General features: G+C 38.8%; 1 protein-coding gene across 1 annotated transcript in view; it reads right to left on the reverse strand.

Moving 5' to 3' along the window:
- The window catches only part of LOC131973898 (unconventional myosin-IXa-like), a 177,850-nt gene that overhangs the window by 56,863 nt on the left and 102,690 nt on the right, over positions 1 to 18,297 (reverse strand). The window contains exons 7-9 of the mRNA XM_059336024.1: positions 12,362 to 12,462; positions 11,173 to 11,299; positions 4,190 to 4,279 (exon numbers count right to left, since the gene is read on the reverse strand). Of these exons, the coding sequence (XP_059192007.1) occupies positions 4,190 to 4,279; positions 11,173 to 11,299; positions 12,362 to 12,462 (318 nt within the window). The remainder of the gene's footprint in view (positions 1 to 4,189; positions 4,280 to 11,172; positions 11,300 to 12,361; positions 12,463 to 18,297) is intronic.

Raw genomic sequence — 18,297 nt, forward strand, 5'->3', positions numbered from 1 at the left:
TATGGTCAGGTTTAGGGCTGTATGTTACACATATAGAACACACACATATATAGAAAAGTCATCCTAGAGGAGAGAAAGCAGCTCCCCGGTGTACCAGAGGGACAGACTCACAAAGCCTGTGAGGTCCGGGGCTTGCACAGTCCCTGGTGCTACTAGGTTTTACACAGCATCAAGTCCACCTCCGCACGATTTCAGAAACCCAGTTTTTGAAAACATAGGCCTCCAGAGCAGAGCAAGGGATGAACTCAGGAGGTCGTGGCTGAGCACAGAGCACTATTCCTGGGCATGGTTGGCAGGATTGGGTCGGTCCAAACTCTGGTTCTTTTTTTTATTTTTATTTTTTCCCTCCCTTCTCTCAGGGGAGCGGTCGCGGATGGTCCAGGCCATGGGTGGACATGGGTGGCGGGACAGAACATAAGGAACTAAACCTGATATTAAAATGTGTTTTGGGTGATCAGATTGCGATCTGACAGTGCTTGACCAAATGAAAGTGCAGGTGTGAATGCACCCAAAGTGCACTGAGGACAGGTTGTGATCTGATCAGTTATTGTGACAACACTGTACAAAACCTGTTTTAAATCCACGTACAGCAGCTTCCAGCTCCGGCCTCTACACATCCAGACACACACAAACACACAAACATTTCCACGCAGCAACAAGAGAAAACTCCTCCAAAACGTCTCCAAGTTGCATTTTTAAAGTCTGTCCATGTTTCGGCCTCGTGACTCCACATTAAACTGCTTGTTTTCAACAAATGTCACCAACTTTAGCTGACAACACTGATGGCTCAATGTAACTCCTGCAACTAGCTTTTGAAAGTGAAAATTTTAAATAAATCCAGTCATGGAAAAAATTATTAGACCACCTTTTTTCTTAAATTTCTTGTTCATTTTAATGCCTGGTACAACTAAAATAACTCATAAGAGTTTAATTTAAGAGCTGATATCTAGACATTTTCCATGTTGTTTTTGATTTAAAAAAACAACATAATCATTATCAAGAAAACCATGGGAAATGTCTAGATAACATTAATTATTGTTGTTATTATCATTATATTTGTCCAAACAAATGTACCTTTAGTTGTACCAGGCATTAAAACAAACAAGAAATTGAAGAAAACAAGGATGGTCCAATAATTTTTCCATTACTGTATAATGCATCTATTTCAAAATGTTTCTGAGGATCTCGTGGGCTGCAGAAATAACCTCGATGCTGACAGGTAATCATATTTTCTCCACATTCGGGGATTCCCCGCTTTGCTTTTTCCTATTATTATTTCTATCTTTTCCTTTTCTGTCAGTCAGGGACTTTCAGACCCTGAAAGGTCTCTGCAGCTCTTTATCTACAGAGGAGACCACCTGGTGAAGGACAGGAGGGGACGTCCATGTCCTCACAGCAGAAGCTGCAGGACATGCAGGTTTATCACGGCTGCAGCCCTGAGACAGGATTAGGTTTCTGATCACACTGTCTGAGCCTTTTGTTTCTCAGCCCGACTGGAAAAAGGAATTTATGTGTTTGAAACATGTGTGACTGAAGGAAGAGAGAGACAAACAGAGACAGTCTCAGGATCTGGATCCTGGCCTCTCTACTGTATATTCCAGTGGAGCAGCACATTCCTCAGAGCAGACCACATGACTGAGAGAGAGAGAGTGAGAGAGAGAGAGAGAGAGAGAGAGAGAGAGAGAGAGAGACCATCCTGATTCACTATAAGAACCTACCAAAACTCTGCTGTGGTAAACAAATTAACCAGCCACCACAGGAAACACCAATCATGCAATAAATATTGCATTTAGGGGAACTAACTTACAACATTGTGAGCTAAAAAAACAAAACTAAAACTGCTTCTTATGTACACCAACTACCAAACATCCAATGTAGGAACCTCAATAAATAACCAGAGAAAGGGACTAAACAACTGTTTTTTAGTTCTCAGTATAAGTTCCCTAAAGTATGATGACCTAACTACTAGATATTCAATGTCAGAAAATTAATTAATATTCACTGTAAGAAACCAAATAGTCTCTGTTGGAATTAAGAAAGACTTTAGGTAATAATTAAGTTCCCTAAAGTGGCCGACCATAGGAAACTTAGAAAATGTACAGCCAAGGTAGGAAACTAAAACAGTTATTAAGTGCCCATATCCACTAAATATTAAATGTAGTCTAATGTAGGGAACTAAACATCTATTGTTTAAGAACTAATTCAACACCAACCATAACAAACTAGATTAAGAGCCAGTATAGGGAACTAAAACAACAGCAGAAGCCAATGTAGGTAATTAAAACAACAATAACTGTCGATGCAGGGAACTAAAATAACAATCAAAGACAATGTAGGGAACTAAAATAACAATAGAAGCTAATGTAGGGAACTAAAATAACAATAGAAGCCAATGTAGGGAACTAAAATAACAATCAAAGCCAATATAGGGAACTAAAACAACAATAGACGCCAATAAAGGGAACTAAAATAACACTAGAAGCCAATGTAGGGAACTTAAGCAATAATAGAAGCCAATATGGGGAACTAAATTAACCATAAAAGCCAATGTAGGGAACCAGAAAACTAAAATAACACCAACTGCAACAACCATGTAGCCAGTGTAGGGAACTAAAACTAACTCACTGTTTGTGAACTAAAAAAAAATCCTACCATAGACATACTATTTACAAAAAGTAGGGAACTAAACATGCTCAGTATGGCAACTAACTTAACAGCCACCATAGGAAATTCAAATTCAAGTGCCTAAAACAGACGCTGACCACTAAATATAGGGAGCTATATAAGTATCAGCTGCAGGGAACTAAAGAACGACACTGTAGGGAACTAATTAACACCAAATTACATAGATACTTATGAAGAACGTTTGTGAACGTTGTTTTATATTTTAATTTCTCTTGTTTTCTAATGTTTTAAGTTTCTGTGGGGATTAAAAACAAACAAACAGCAGGTTTACAATAATCAGTTGCACTGAGGAAACTTTCCTATTGTTTGTTTGAGAGGGAAAGAGAGAGAGAGTTTTTTTTTAACTAACCCGTGGATCAGATGGATGGATAATGGAGCCGAGAACAGACGACAAAAGGCCTCACAGATATTTAAATCTACTCTGAACCATCAAAGTCTCTGAGAGATAAGTCATATTAATATTCAGACACAGTGACGGACATCAGAGAGAAAATGTGGGTCAGCTGAGGAGGAGAGTCGCCCCGCAGCTCGACTCGACAGGAAACAGGAAGTTGCAAAGGAAGAGACCTTTATCAAAAGAAACACACACACACACACACACACACACACACACACGATCTACAGGATCTACACTACAGCTGACGTACTTCATCACAAAGCATTTAGCCACAACATGCTTTCTTAACCCTCAACAAGGCTTTTTTTTCTGTTTTTACATTCTCCTCTCTGTGTCCTTGTATTTCACTATAAATCTTTATAAATCCATATAAGTCCTGCAGCTCTATGGAATCAGCACAATCATGGCCAGAAGTGGGAACAACTCAATCATGTGTTTTTGCAGAATAACACGGTTAGAATGACAGAAATCATCCACTCAATTATCTCTAAGAGCTTATCTGAAGCCGGAGCCAATCCCAGCTGACAGTGCACGCTCTCATTCACTCCTACGGACAATTAAACCTGAGAACACGTGTTTGGACTGTGGGAGGAAGCCGGAGGATCCGAAGAGAACCCACACTGACACAAGGAGAACATGCAAACTCCACACATGAATCATAAAAAAAGTAAAAACACATGTTAAATTTCTCTGCTAAATATCTATTTTTGCATTCTAAAATAAATTCCAGCAGGGGGCGCTGACAGCGGCTGCAGAAGCATTTGGGTCGATTCATTTCAATACAAAATGAGAAAACTTCTCACTTGATTTATTACCTCAGAAATGTTTTTTAGACAACACTATGGTCTCAATCACTAATAAAAAAATCTTCAAGACAATTTGATGTTAATAGAGTAAATAATGGCCCCATTTAGAAGAAAATAGAAGATATAGAATTGTATGATTTGGGGCGGGACTAACTTTGATTGACAGGTCACTAACAAGGCGAGTCGTCATCAGGAGAGAAGCAGAGATGCTCACTGCTCCATCAGTTTCAGAAGGTTAGATAGTGTGTGTGTGTGTGTGTGTGTGTGTGTGTGTGTGCAGGTGTGTGAATAAAAAGCTCACCTCAGCGAGTTTGTAGGGCACGATGAGGCGCTCCCCGACAGTCACCGTCTTCCTGGTGGTCAGAGCCTCCAGCAGCATCTCCTCTTTGACCTGGAGAGGAAAACACACAGGGACGAGTCAGGAGGAAGGTTCAGGGTCATCAGGATGAAACAAACAGAGCAGAGCCACAGACCAGCACAAGGTTAACTGAGGTGAGTATTTTGAGACATGTTGGCCTTTATCTGACAGTTTAAAGTGATGAAGTCATGGAGCAGCAACGGTCCAGTCCAGTAATGTTTAAGTGCATCATTTTATCTCCAGGAATTTAATATCTCACATCAATAAAGCTGGAGGACTCACAGGAGACAGACTGTAAAAAATGGTTAAAATTGAAGCAGCAGAAGATGAGAAAAACGATCAGTTACTTGATTTTGTCAATAGTCGTGCTTCCATTAGGTACTTTACACGGATGCGTGATTCATTGTCAGACTGGATGCTGAGGGGTTAACATCTCCTCCTCTGACTGCAGCTGGAGAGACTGCTGCAGGAGGACTGGGCCGCTTGTGAGTGCTTTGGGACGGCGCCTGCTACTCGTTAAGAAGAGTAGGAACGCTAGATTTGTCGCTAGTGCTTTTTTGAAAAGAATCTCTAGAGCAGGGGTCTCAAACTCAAACTACCTGGGGGCCGCTGGAGGCAGTATCAAAATGACCAAAAAAAGACATATTTAAAAAAGACACAAAATGACCAAAAAAAATTACACAAAATGACCAAAAAAAATTACACAAAATTACAAAAAAAAGACACAAAATGACTAAAAAATACACAAAATTATTTAAAAAAGACACAAAATTACCAAAAAAAAGTAATTAAAGGGACCTTCCACACACAAAACGGTAAGTTGCCATTCATATAAAACTCAAATTTAACTTTCATATCAAGGTGAGGACCACAAAATATCATCACGAGGGCCACAATTGGGGGGCCCGACCCCCTGTTGGGAATCACTGCTCTAGAGGGTCTGAATAGTCACTAAATGTCGCTAAGTTGGCAACACTGCTTGCCGCTTTGTTTTTTTGTCACATTTCACATTTCCGTTGGTTAGTCGCTACAAAAGTAGAAACACTCAGCTGCTTTCCAAAAAGTACTCAGTGGAAACACGCCTAATAAGCAGCTCATTCTATACTTCTCAAGAATAATCTCCTTTAACTTTATTTTAATTGTGTGATCTTTCTGCTCTGTTTAAGCTCCTCAGGTAAACCACCAGCATCATCTTCATGGGAAAAAACTACTGAGAAACATAAAAGTTCTGATGACTCATAGTATCAAAAACAAGAGTTACTCTAACCACGACGAGTCTCAGCCAGCGTGTCACTAGTGGTGAAAGGCTGCTGAATGATGAATGAATGATTAATCACTTGTTTATTATTCTCAGTATCAATCATAATTCTCTGCTACCTTCATGTGTGACTGTTTAAAGAATCAACAACTCTTCTCCACGTCCTCCTACTGTACAAAAGTTAAAGCGAAAATAACCCAGATTCAGGAGTCATGAGTAAATCCCGCCCTAAAAACCTGCCGACCAATCAGGAGTCACCTACAGCTGTCAATCAAGACATCAAAGCTCCAAATATATAATTAAAACCAAACAGAAACATTTATTTGAGCTCTACTTTGAGTTTTCAGGGTGGCTCAAGTCCCGTCCACGAACATTAACACAGTTTATGACCTTTAATGACTTTTGACAATTTTTAACATCAATGTGACATTTTATCACGTATTTTATATACAGTAAAAGCAGTTTATCAAGAGACTTTCCAGAAAATTAACTAGATCACAGCAAACTTTACCCACAGATCTGATGCATTAATCCGGCCCTTTTACACACACACACACACACACACACACACACACACACACACACACACACACACAATCTCCTCCATCTACTGGGATTATGGGAGTGGGACGAACATCTGCTGCTGCTGAGACTGTGTGTGTGTGTGTGTGTGTGTGTGTGTGTGTAATAGTCTGATGTCTTCATGTATTAAAGGGCAGAGTGTTAATGTTACAGCTAATACCATTATGAATGTAGTTTTTGTCAGCTGGCTCCTTTATAAAGACTTTGACATTAACAGGCTCTGTGTGTGTGTGTGTGTGTGTGTGTGTGTGTGTGTGTGTGTGTGTGTAGGGGGGCTGGTGGTATAATCAGACTTCATTTCACACTGGCTGGTAATCCGTGGGCTGAGAGCGGAGCTGCTGATTGGTCTTTATTCTGCTGCTAACAGGCTCGTCTCTTTAATACCATCACACACACACACACACACACACACACACACACACACACAGTTGTAAGAACTGGTTTGGGGTCAGTGATTCTCAAATTAACCAGTTTTTTCTAGATCTGGAGCTGGATGGAGGTTTGTAGATGTTAAGCTGTGACAGATGCTCCACCAGCTCTGCCTCCACTGCTGCTTTAATCATCTCTCATCTAAGTCTTCTGTTACACGCCTCAATAAACACAAAGACTTTTAGTGAAGGCCCAAACACACTGAAAGCATCTGACCTGCACACCAGCCTATTATTTTATTGTTTTAAATGTCAAAAAAACACCAAAAGTGCGTCTAAAAGTTTTGATGCAGCCACTCAGACCTCGACCAGGTGACCAGAGTTGTGTTTTCTGCAGCAGCACTAACAGTTTGAGAGAGCTCAAAAGAGTAAACAGGTATCTATTGACTGTTGTTATGGTAACAGCTGACAGTTGACGTCCAAAGTGGTGCATAAGGCAAAATAAAGTTTGACTTTAGTGCATTAACCCTCCTGTTATGTTGTGGGTCAAATTGATCCATTTCAAAGTTTAAAAATAAAAAAAAAATAGTTAAAAGTATTTTTTCCGGATGAAACTTCTTCTGCTCGGCTAAATAAGTGTAATCAACATATAAAATGAAAATGGTTCATTTCTCATATTTGCATGTTTATATTACATAGATACTGTAGAGTACTGTACAGTAGAGGTGACTCATGTTAATTTATCAACTCGCGCAAAAAAAGGAAAACACTAAAAATGTATATATATATATATATATATATGTATATATATATATATTATATGTAGGTCTTTCCAATGTACATAAAAAAAAGTTTTAACGTGCATTTTTTATGAAAAACAAGTGAATTATCCTCATTGAACCTAATCTTTTAGAAGTAAAGAACCCCATTGCACTAAATATTGATTGAAATGATTGGTAATAGAGTTATTAATGAAATATAATAAAATAAAATATATAAACAATGTTATTTTTTAGTTTCTGACAGTTTTGGATAATTAAACAATATGCTGCTCCTGAGAAACGAACATAACAGGAGGGTTAAAATACAGAATTATTCTGCTCTTCTGCAGCAGAATAACTAGGAATGTACAACTGGGTTTGATGTTCAACAATGCAAAAAGCCATTTTGACACATTTTTTGCTTCTTGTTCTCCTAAATAAAGCCATAGGAGACTGTGGGAACCAACACATTTGTAATCAAAGATTTTAAAACACTGGAATTATTGTAGAAATGAGACAACGAGCCGTATCTGTGACAGACCGAAGAAAAACAGCTGTAAATGTCACCGATAAGGAAGTAAAACAGAAATCTGACAGGATTTTATTAATGTGTTGCCTTTAGAGGATTGTGATGAATGAACATATTTTAGACTGAAGTGGCTTCAGGCTCAGAAATCTGTTTTCAGATTCTGTTTTCAGATTTTCTGTTTTTTTATCAACAGCTGGAGGCTTCAGTGATCTGTGGCTCTCTGTGGACTGATCACTGAGCTCAGGAATGTTTACATCACTGGATCAGAGATCCGTCTGTCAGCCTTCATCGGCTCCTCTTCCTCTTCCACTTCCTCCTCTGCAGGAAACAGGAAGTCCTCCCTGTTTCAGTCTCATTCACCCATCAGTCTGCAGCCAGCGCCTCGTTAGCTTCTCATTAGCAAACACACAGTCACGTCCATCCTGTCCAATCAGCAACCTCCAAGTCTGAGCAGTCAGGCAAACTGACAGGAAGTGCATTAAGCTGCATTCTACCATAAATCCCAGCAGGGGGCGCTGACGGTGGCTGCAGAAGCATTTTAGTCCATTCATGTCAATACAAAATGAGAAAACTTCTCACTTGATTTATTACCTCAGCAATGTTTTTTAGGACAACACTATGGTCTCAATCACTAGTAAAAAATCTTCTTCAATACAATTTGATGTTAATAGTGTAAATAATGTCCCAATGGCTTTTATTTTGAAAGGACGAAAAGAGACTTGATCCTGTCAATCATAAAACTAACTCAAGTGAGATTAAACTGTAAAGATAACGTCAATGTTTTATGTTTTATTAAACTCAGTAATTCATGCTAACAAGGTTTGATATACTACGCTAGTTTTGCTCAAATTAATACTCTGTATTTCTGTGTTTAATAACTCTTATTGCAAGTGTCAGTTTGCAAACTGTAGCTTTATCAAACGTAATTCTCAGCTCAGTACAGTTAATTCCCAGAATTTTCTGTATGCAATGAACAAAAGAATCACATCAAACAAACAATGTTTGACTTGTGCTTTTTATTATTTTATCTCTTTTCTTATCCTGCTGTATCTTATTTTATCTTATTTGTATTTTTATTTCTATTTCCCTGTTTTAATTGACTGTTTTTTCAATTGTGTGTTGCTGTTTTTAATGTTTATGTAAAGCACTTTGAATTACCTTGTGTTGAATTGTGCTATACAAATAAACTTGCCTTGCCTTGCCTTGTCTAAATTCAACTTTTCAGCCAATTTCTCAACATTTTTCACTAATAAAGTTACAGTTTCTGCATGCATATTTCTATTAATGATCTCCCTGACGACACACACTGACTCCTGATTGGTCGACCCTCTTCAGTCTCACAGAAACAAATTAAAGATGCTCTCAGACTTTTTTGTTTGTTTGTTTGTTTGACTTCATTAAGCCGTGTTTGGTTTCCCCTTCTTTCTGAGCATCAAGTTAATTAAATTTTAAATGTAAATGCATACAAAGTTTCACCTTTTTAGCTCATTTCTCAATATATTTCACTAATTATTATCAAAAAATGTGTACAATTATTTCCTGGAAAACACAATTTTTCAAACCTGAAAAAAAGTTGATTTTGTGCCTAAATCTAACGGCTTTGCAGCATTAAGTGATTCAAACATTGACTGTGATTTAATTATAATGCCGTGTCATATTTTATAGGATTTCCTACAAATCACTCTGCAAAAATTCTATAAGAAATCATAAAAAACAAGTGGTTTTTCAGCCAATTTCGTCATATTTTTCCACTAATAAAGCTACAGTTTCTGCATGCATATTTCTTTAATGATCTCCCTGATGACACACACTGACTCCTGATTGGTCGACCCCCTTCAGTCTCACAGAAACAAATTAAAGATGCTCTCAGACTCTTTGTTTGTTTGTTTGACTTCTTTAAACCATGTTTTGGTTTCCTTTTCTTTCTTCTTCTTCCCTGTGAGAATGTTTTAGACGTCCCCGGGGACAAATAGCCGCTGCACCAACTAACAGACGCCCAAATAAACTGGGAGTTAAAACAGTAAGTGGAGCATGTGGGCAGCATGTGGCCGGACCTCTGCAGAGTCCCAGAGACCGGTCTGGATGTTAAAGGGGGACCCTCAGTCATAACATCCCCGCGGAGCTGCTGACAGCCGTCTCCGGCACACTTCGGACATTGTTTTGTCAGCGGCTCAACAGAGACATCCGGCCGATCGCTGCAGAGAGGAACAGGGACGGAGAGGTGCCACCGTCCCTCCTCACAGCAAACCAGAACAGCATGTTGGAGCTGACGAGTGTGTCTGTGTGTGTGTGTGTGTGTGTGTGTGTGTGTGTGTGTGTGTGTGTGGTCTGCACTCAGTGTCAAGAAACTCAGCACAACATCATAAATTTGTAAAAGCTGCGTTGCACGTCAACCCGTGCCAGGAAATGTTTTTTCCCCGTCTCTCGTGGTCTGAAGCTGCACAGCAGACTGGAGAAAATATACAGTATGTTTAGATCAAAGCCTCAGAAATGCTTTTTAAGTTCTGTTTTTGTTTGTGCAATAATACGACACAAATGAGGTTATAAAAATACACAGTAGAGAATAATTAAATGAAGAAAAAGCAGCGTGAGACCGTCCACGGAGCACGCAGAGTTTGACTTCTTCTGCAGAATGTTGCAGCTGAAACTGAACTCTGACTGAACTTTAATCACAGAGACAAAGTGACTGATCTGCTCCACAAATACAATTAGACAAGTAATGAGTGTTTTGTGTAAGGAAGGACGTGATTGGACGATCAGTGACCATCCAACGAGCGTCTGTTAGAGACGAGCGCTGCAGCCGACAGGAGCAAAAAAAAATACTAAGATACCGTCTGATATTATCCTCACAAGAGGGTTAATAGTTGACAGGAAGCCACACTTGATGATATATTTCTGATATATCTTATATAGATTAAACATTGCGGTTGATATTTAGCTGCAGAGATATTCTATATATGGATTTTTTTGATTTCTGGGAAAACAAATCCATAGTGAGTAAAATGTAACAGGAGCAACAACAAAGAAACAAGATACCTTCTGATATTATTCCTATAAGAGGGTTAATACTTGATGATATATTTCTGATGTATTTTATATATATTAAACATTGCAGCTGATATTCAGACTGCTGCTCCTGACAGGATCTAAAGTGTCCTGAACCAAACGGTTCTCAGGTTTGAGGCTCTCTGGGACCTGAAGCACCTCTTCATGCTGCTGTCAGCACAAGCTGTCCTCCACACAGAGAGGCTCTCTGGGGCTTTTTACCAGGCGGCAACCTCCAGGTCTGAGCAGGAGGCAAACCAGGAAGTGCCTTAAGCTGCATTCTACCATAAAAAAACGAGCAGCTTCCTGACTCAGACAGTCAGGTTTCTGTCTTTCAGATGAAAATATTCTGATAAAGGTTATTATAACTATATATAACTCACCTCCAGCAGCTCGGAGACGATGGGCAGCACCTCGGGGTTGACGATGTCGATGGAGTCGTCTCGGTAGGTTTTCTTCTTGTAGCGGATGTTTCCCAGGTGGAGGATCGCCGACAGCAGAGAGAAGATCCTGCAGAGAAACACTCGTTGTTTACATGTTTACAGTATGTTAGTGACTAAGATCCTGTTTATTTATGTGTTTACTGGGAATAAAAAGAGTTTCAGTGTTTATCATGTGAGCTTTCTGCTGTTGGATAGTTTCTTTATTTGGCAAATTGACATGCAAAAATGATCAAAATTAATATTATCCTTTATTGGCAAAGTCTGAATTTCAAATATATAGAATATAAGAAGGCTTCTGAGTTTTACAACATCTGAGAAATGCTTTTGTCATTTGTTAAAACCTGTGATATTGAAGAGGTTTTTAAAGTGTGACGTTACTGTTAAAATGTCTGATTTATTGTGAGAATTATGAGCTGTACTCTGTTTTATGTTTGCAATTTTTAATTCATTTTTTTTTTTTACTATTTTTTCCCCTAAATCTCTATCGTTTCTGGCTTTTTTAAAATTGTATTTTCTAGTGATATAATAATTAAAATAAAATTACATGAAGTTAGAAAAATAAAGTAAAATGAGATTAAATTAAGTTAAATTAAATTACAAATAAAAATATGTATGTATTTAATTCAATCTTTTTTTTTTTACAATTTTTTTCCTAAATCTATATCGTTTATGGATTTTTTTTCCCTTTCCATTTCTAGTGATATAATAATTTAAAATAAATAAATAAATAAAATTAAATAAAATAAAGTTTAAAAAAATAAAGTAAAATAAGATTAAATTAAAAATAAAAATATGTATGTGACTGTAGTCTTTTTAATTTAATCTTTTTTACCCCAAATCTATATCGTTTTTGGCATTTTTTTTCTTTTCTTTTCTAGTGATATAATAATTTAAATAAAATAAAATAAAATTTAAATAAAATAAAATAAAGTTTAAATAAAATAAAGTTTAAAAAAATAGTTAAATAAGATTGTATTAAATTAAATAAAAATAAATAATGAATAAATAAAAATAAAAATAAATAATTAATTAATTAAACAAAAAATTTAATTAAAAATGGAATTATAATTAAAAATTAAAATTATGTTTTTATTCTAACGTGTAAATAATAGGATGTGTCTGATCTCACTGTTTGCGTGTGCTGGGCAGGAAGCCGACCATCTCCATGGCGAGCTGCAGACGCTCAAAGTCGTGTTTCAGATCTTCTCCTTCCACCGTGAAGCAGTCCTGCTGGTGGCACACACACACACACACACACACACACACACACACACACACACACACACACACAGAAAGAGAGAAGAGACGGAGAGACATCAGCATCACAAAACATTCTTTAATGAATTTACACATAACCTAAACTGAATCCTGATTCTTTTGTTTTGTTTTGCGCGGCGTCACGACTTTGTGATAGATGAATCTTTCCCAGACAAATAAATGTGTGTATCTACTGTACAAGTGTCCTGCAGGAGATACTTGATATATGTATACGACACCATTGGTCTGTTTTTGCAAATTAACTCTCCTAACACGGAATTTAGTCGAGTTTGAGACACCTGATTCAGCCCACAGACATCTTTAACATCTTTACTGGATCAGACCAACATGGAGGCTGAATGTTGTGACGGTCGTCAGACTCAACAGATGATAAATCACTCAAAAATCGCTTTGAAGTGATGGATTAAAACAGCATGTCAGAGAAGAAATACATTCTTCTGTAGCTGCAGAAAAACAAACAAGTCTGAAACAAAGTTAGAGGGGAAACCTCGCTGAGTGGTTCTGTGTAACTAATATAACTGTGATTATAAAGGAGGAGAGAGTGTGTACAGTGTGTGTGTGTGTGTACGGTGTGTGTGTGTGTGTGTGTGTGTGTGTGTGTGTGTGTGTGTGTGTGTCCTCGGGCCCTCCGGTCGGTCAGCGTGTCTCTGTCAGGCTGTAATTAGCACATACCACAGCGAGCGGCCAGCGAGAGGAGACACAGGAACCCGTAATACTCTAACGCTCGGCTTTGTTTTCTGCTTTTGGCTCAGAAGTTGCAGCAGCAACAATTGCTCCGACTTCTCCCTGCGAGCTTCTCCAATTGCAACAAAGAGGTTTGGAGGTTGTCGATGCGCGGCGAGACCCGGGAGAAGTCAAATTGTCGGGTATGTTCGGACCTCAGCGCCAAACAGCACATTGTGATACGTTAAAGGAAGCAGAGAAAATAAAGAGAGGAACATGTTGGTGGGAAACCAGAACCTGCAGCGAGGAGATGATTAAGAAACAATCTGTTCTTCTTCTATTTTAAACAAAGAATCAGCTTTGAGTTGTGATTTTGTGCCGAGCTGACGCAGCTTTTTTTCAGCAGGATCCAGTGAGGAGTTCTCCTCCTGCTACTTACCGTCACTGGTTCCTGATTTATGTTGCTGGTTTTGAGCCAGAAACAGCATGCCACCCATAACTACCACCACCAGCCAAGAGACACCCAAAACAGGCACAAAATGCAGAACAGAACCCCGGCAGCCGCAGAACCCAGAACCAGACACAGCAAACACAAACAGCCACGACATGTTTGGTCTCTGGGATCCTCCAAAGAAACACCAAACACACTAAAACACACCAAACACACACTAAAACACACCAAACACAGCTTCTATTTCTGGCTCCAGACGTCACATCTGGAGTCTGTAGACACTTGTCACTGTGTGCGCCAAGTGTGTCTATTTACACACGCACAGGCACACACACACACGCACACACACACACACTGTAAACACACAGACCAGTGGTGGAGGTTAAAGGTTAAACGGGCCCAAAGGGCTGGTCAGATGCTCAGACAGCTGTCAAGAGCTGCAGAGTATGTGTGTGTGTGTGTGTGTGTGTGTGTGTGTGTGTGTGTGTGTGTGTGTGTGTGTGTGAAGACAGTGACATCATCTTCATGGACGGCGGGGTCACAGACTGATGAGGTCATTAACCCCTGAGGGAGACAGTGACTCAGCAAACAGTGACCGGTTGTGTAACAAACAACATGAGCGAGAGAGTAAAAAAAAAGTTAAAGGAAAAGTTGCACTTTCTGATTTCCCTGTAAGACTGAGACAAAAAGAATAATCTCACATTTTAGACTGTGTGTCCATCTAGCAGTAACATGTGGTCTGGGTCATCTGAACACCAGTGGAAACACTGTCAGGACGCATTGAGATCGGATGTAAAAAAAAACAGTTTTGGAGGTGGTTCAGGCCGCATGTGTCCACATTCAGATCGTAGTGAGAACTGGTCTGTGAGTCGCCCCTCCCCGAGGGGTCCTGATGATCCAGTGGACCTTGTGCATAAATGAGCACAGCCTCTTCCTCAGTTTGGCGCCTGAGCAACGGTCCAGTCCTGATATACCTCAACATCCTGTTATAGGCGTAAACCTGTTATGCACAATAACGTGTGTGTTCCTAAACACAACGCTTCAGACACCTTAACGTGTCACGTGTAGACTGAAACCACGTAAACTGTCTCATCGTCTCTCTTGGTGATACATGAACTGCTTTAATTGTGAAGCGAAGCGGCTGTTAAACTCAAAATTCATCATCATAAAGTAAATAATTATTTTGTACATTGAGACGAGCGTGCGCACAGGCATCCGTTACATTTGCACATGGCAGAATGAGAACCTTGCTGTTTGGTTTCCACAAACACTACAAAGAGTGTGTCTGTAGAATTGTACTTAAAGGAACACTCCACCGTTTTTTCATGTTAAAACATGTTATTCGGTCAAGTAAGATGAATTGATACAGACCTCTTGTGTCTCAATGCGTGCACTCAATCGCCCTGGCGCGCGGAGCTACTTGGCTAGCACTTAGCTTAGCCCAGTTCATTCAATAGGATCCAAACAGATGGACAGTTAGAAGCGACCAAACTCCTCCACGTTTTCCCTATTTAAATACAGCTACACGAGTAGTTAAACGACCAAGTATGGCGACACAAAATAAAACGTGGCGCTTTTCGAAGCGGATAAAAAGGATAACTATAATGTATGGCGGAATAGCACTTGGGAGCACTTCGACTCGGCGCAGTAATATCATCACTCCTGAAAAATCTTCTCCCCCTCCCTCTCCCTCTCACTTCCGTCAACAGAACCAACGTGAGCTGCACCAGGAGTAGTAGTTCGAGCAGAGCTGACGAAGTATCAGGTTGTAGGAAGATATTTGTGAACAATCATGGTTATAACGTGCATCGTAAAGGGTTGCGATAACAAGCAGAAGGTATATAGTGCCGTCATGTTTCAGAGAGGGAGAGGGAGGGGGAGAAGATTTTTCAGGAGTGATGATATTACTGCGCCGAGTCGAAGTGCTCCCAAGTACTATTCCGCCATACATTATAGTTATCCTTTTTATCCGCTTAGAAAAGCGCCACGTTTTATTTTGTGTCGCCATACTTGGTCGTTTAACTACTCGTGTAGCTGTATTTAAATAGGGAAAACGTGGAGGAGTTTGGTCGCTTCTAACTGTCCATCTGTTTGGGTCCTAATGAATGAACTGGGCTAAGCTAAGTGCTAGCCAAGTGGCGCCGCGCGCCAGGGCGATTGAGTGCACGCATTGAGACGCAAGAGGTCTGTATCAACTCGTCCTACTTGACCGAATAACATGTTTTAACATGAAAAAACGGTGGAGTGTTCCTTTAACAGTCACGCGGGTCTTCATGTCACATATTTGAGGCGTAGTTCACCGTGACGCAGCCGTCACGTAGGCGTATGCGCAACAACAACGTCTGTGTGACGCTCATCTGTCCATTGAAAGTGAATGTAATTTACACGCGAATGTTAGAGGTTTGATGTCATCACATAGACCTGGGGTGTCAAACTCAAATACACAATGGGCCAAAATTTAAAACTTGAATAAAATCGTGGGCCAACATTGAACAAATAAACCTTTTACTGGAGGGTCAGCTTTTGAAGTACAATAATAATATAATAATTTGGTATTGCCTCGCGGGCCAAATAAAATTACACTGTGGGACAAATTTGGCCCGCGGGCCAGAGTTTGACACCAATGACATAGACGATGTACACACGTTTTAGTATAGTTCGCTGGCGTAAAATGCCCCAAACACATATGGGCCCTGAAACGCGAGTCGTGATATGTGCCTTCGTGCTGTAATTTGTGGTACTGACACACGACGTCTTCTGCCGTTTATGTTGGAGAACTTGTTGATTTGAAGCCTAAACAGAATTAATTGTGGCCTTTTTCTGTGCCTAAAACTAACTAAAGTGAAATGTAACAAAACAGCGAGTGGGGAAACCTTCATGTCTATTTCAAAAGGCAGATAAACGGAGTAAAAGGCAGAACAGAGTCCTAACCAGCCACAGTTACAGGCTGATAGAGAGATATAATGATTTATCTTACAGAACCGCAGGATGAAAAAGCTTCTAAACAAGATACGATCTCATCAGAGAGCAATGGTTAGCTTCTGATGAAAAAAAAAAAGTTTTCTGCTGCATACAGTGATCCAGATATTTAGTCTGTGGTATTACAGGCTGCAGGTCTGTTACTGTGTCTGTGTTTCAGCCTCATCGTCTCTGACCAGCAGACTGGAGGAGACGAGGTGATTATGTGGAAATGTCACAATGGAAAATTCTTAACTGGATAAATGTGAAGCCAGAAAGACAATAAGAGCTTAAAAAAAGAGTGAGTGTCTTCAGAAAAACCTTTACTGGATAAAAGAACCATTAAAATAAAGTCAAAGAGTCAAAGTGAAGAGAAAAACAACTGAAGAGTCAAATTTAACCAAAGAAACTTCATCAGAATCCTTTAACCACAACAATCCCACTGACCAAACACACACACACGCACACACACACACACACTCAGAGGGAAGTTTCAGGATGTGAAGCTGATTGATCAATATTGAAACTTGAAGCATGTAATGAATTATTGAATAAAGATTTCTGCAACTTGAAGTTCAGATTCCAGTCTTTTACATTTCAGGGACATGGAGACTCTACAGATACAAAAAGATGTTTTTAGCAGCTATTCTGCTTCTATAACATGTTTTCTTTCTGATTAGAGGATTTTTTTTTTTTAAATCCACACATTTTGCTGTTTATGTGACCTGATGTTGGGTTGTAGATTCCTCAATTTATCAAAATGTACCATTAGATAATGTCTTATTTCCAAATTATTTTTTTTGTATAGTTTAGATTCCCTGGTATGCACACAAAATAGAGTGTACATAAATAAATAAATAAAAAATGAGATCTGTTTTTACAAATAAACTCTTCAAGTGTTTGTTTAAAGCTGTTTGTGTTTTTTTAAACAATTTTATTACATGTATTCCTGATCCCTGCTGACTTATATGACAAATAAAAAAAAAAAAATGGAAATATCTGTTTTTACAAATAAACTCTTCAAGTATTTGTTTAGATCTGTTTCTGTTTTTTTTTAAACAATTTAATTGCTCAAATATCTGTAATAGTATTGGACAAATTTATACAAACTTCTATGACAAATAAATAAATAATAAATAAATACAAATAGAGATATCTGATTTTACAAATAAACTCTTCAAGTATTTGTTTAGATCTGTTTATACAAATTTATACAAACTTATATGACAAAAAAATAGAAAACAAATAAATAAGTAGCTATGTCATTCTGCCGACAGTATTTTTTTAAAAACTACTTAAGCCTTAGATATTTAAATATATATTATATATTATATAAAGTGTGTGCAGATAATAAATGTAGCGGTGAGGAGGAATCCTGAACCTTCCCTTTAAAGACGGCGGCTTCCAGATTTGACGTCACCAACAAATCTCCCCACAGCAAAACATCCAAAGCCAAACAGCAGATTAAAGGGATTCCTTCATGTTTCATATTTATCTGATTAATCTGGAATATATAAAGTCTCATTTTGGCACTTTGAGCACCACAGGAATAATGAACTATAGTTTCATTATATTCAGATATACACTGTAAAAAATGTTAGTAGAAATTACAGTAAAACACTGTCAAATTGCATCAGGTTGTAAAATTAAACATTGTACATCACCGTAGTAGACACTTTTAATTACCGTAAATCAAAGAATAGCATGAAACTTTG

The sequence above is a fragment of the Centropristis striata genome, chromosome 6 (genome assembly GCF_030273125.1).
Source record: "Centropristis striata isolate RG_2023a ecotype Rhode Island chromosome 6, C.striata_1.0, whole genome shotgun sequence".
In the NCBI taxonomy this organism is placed as follows: Eukaryota; Metazoa; Chordata; class Actinopteri; order Perciformes; family Serranidae; genus Centropristis; species Centropristis striata.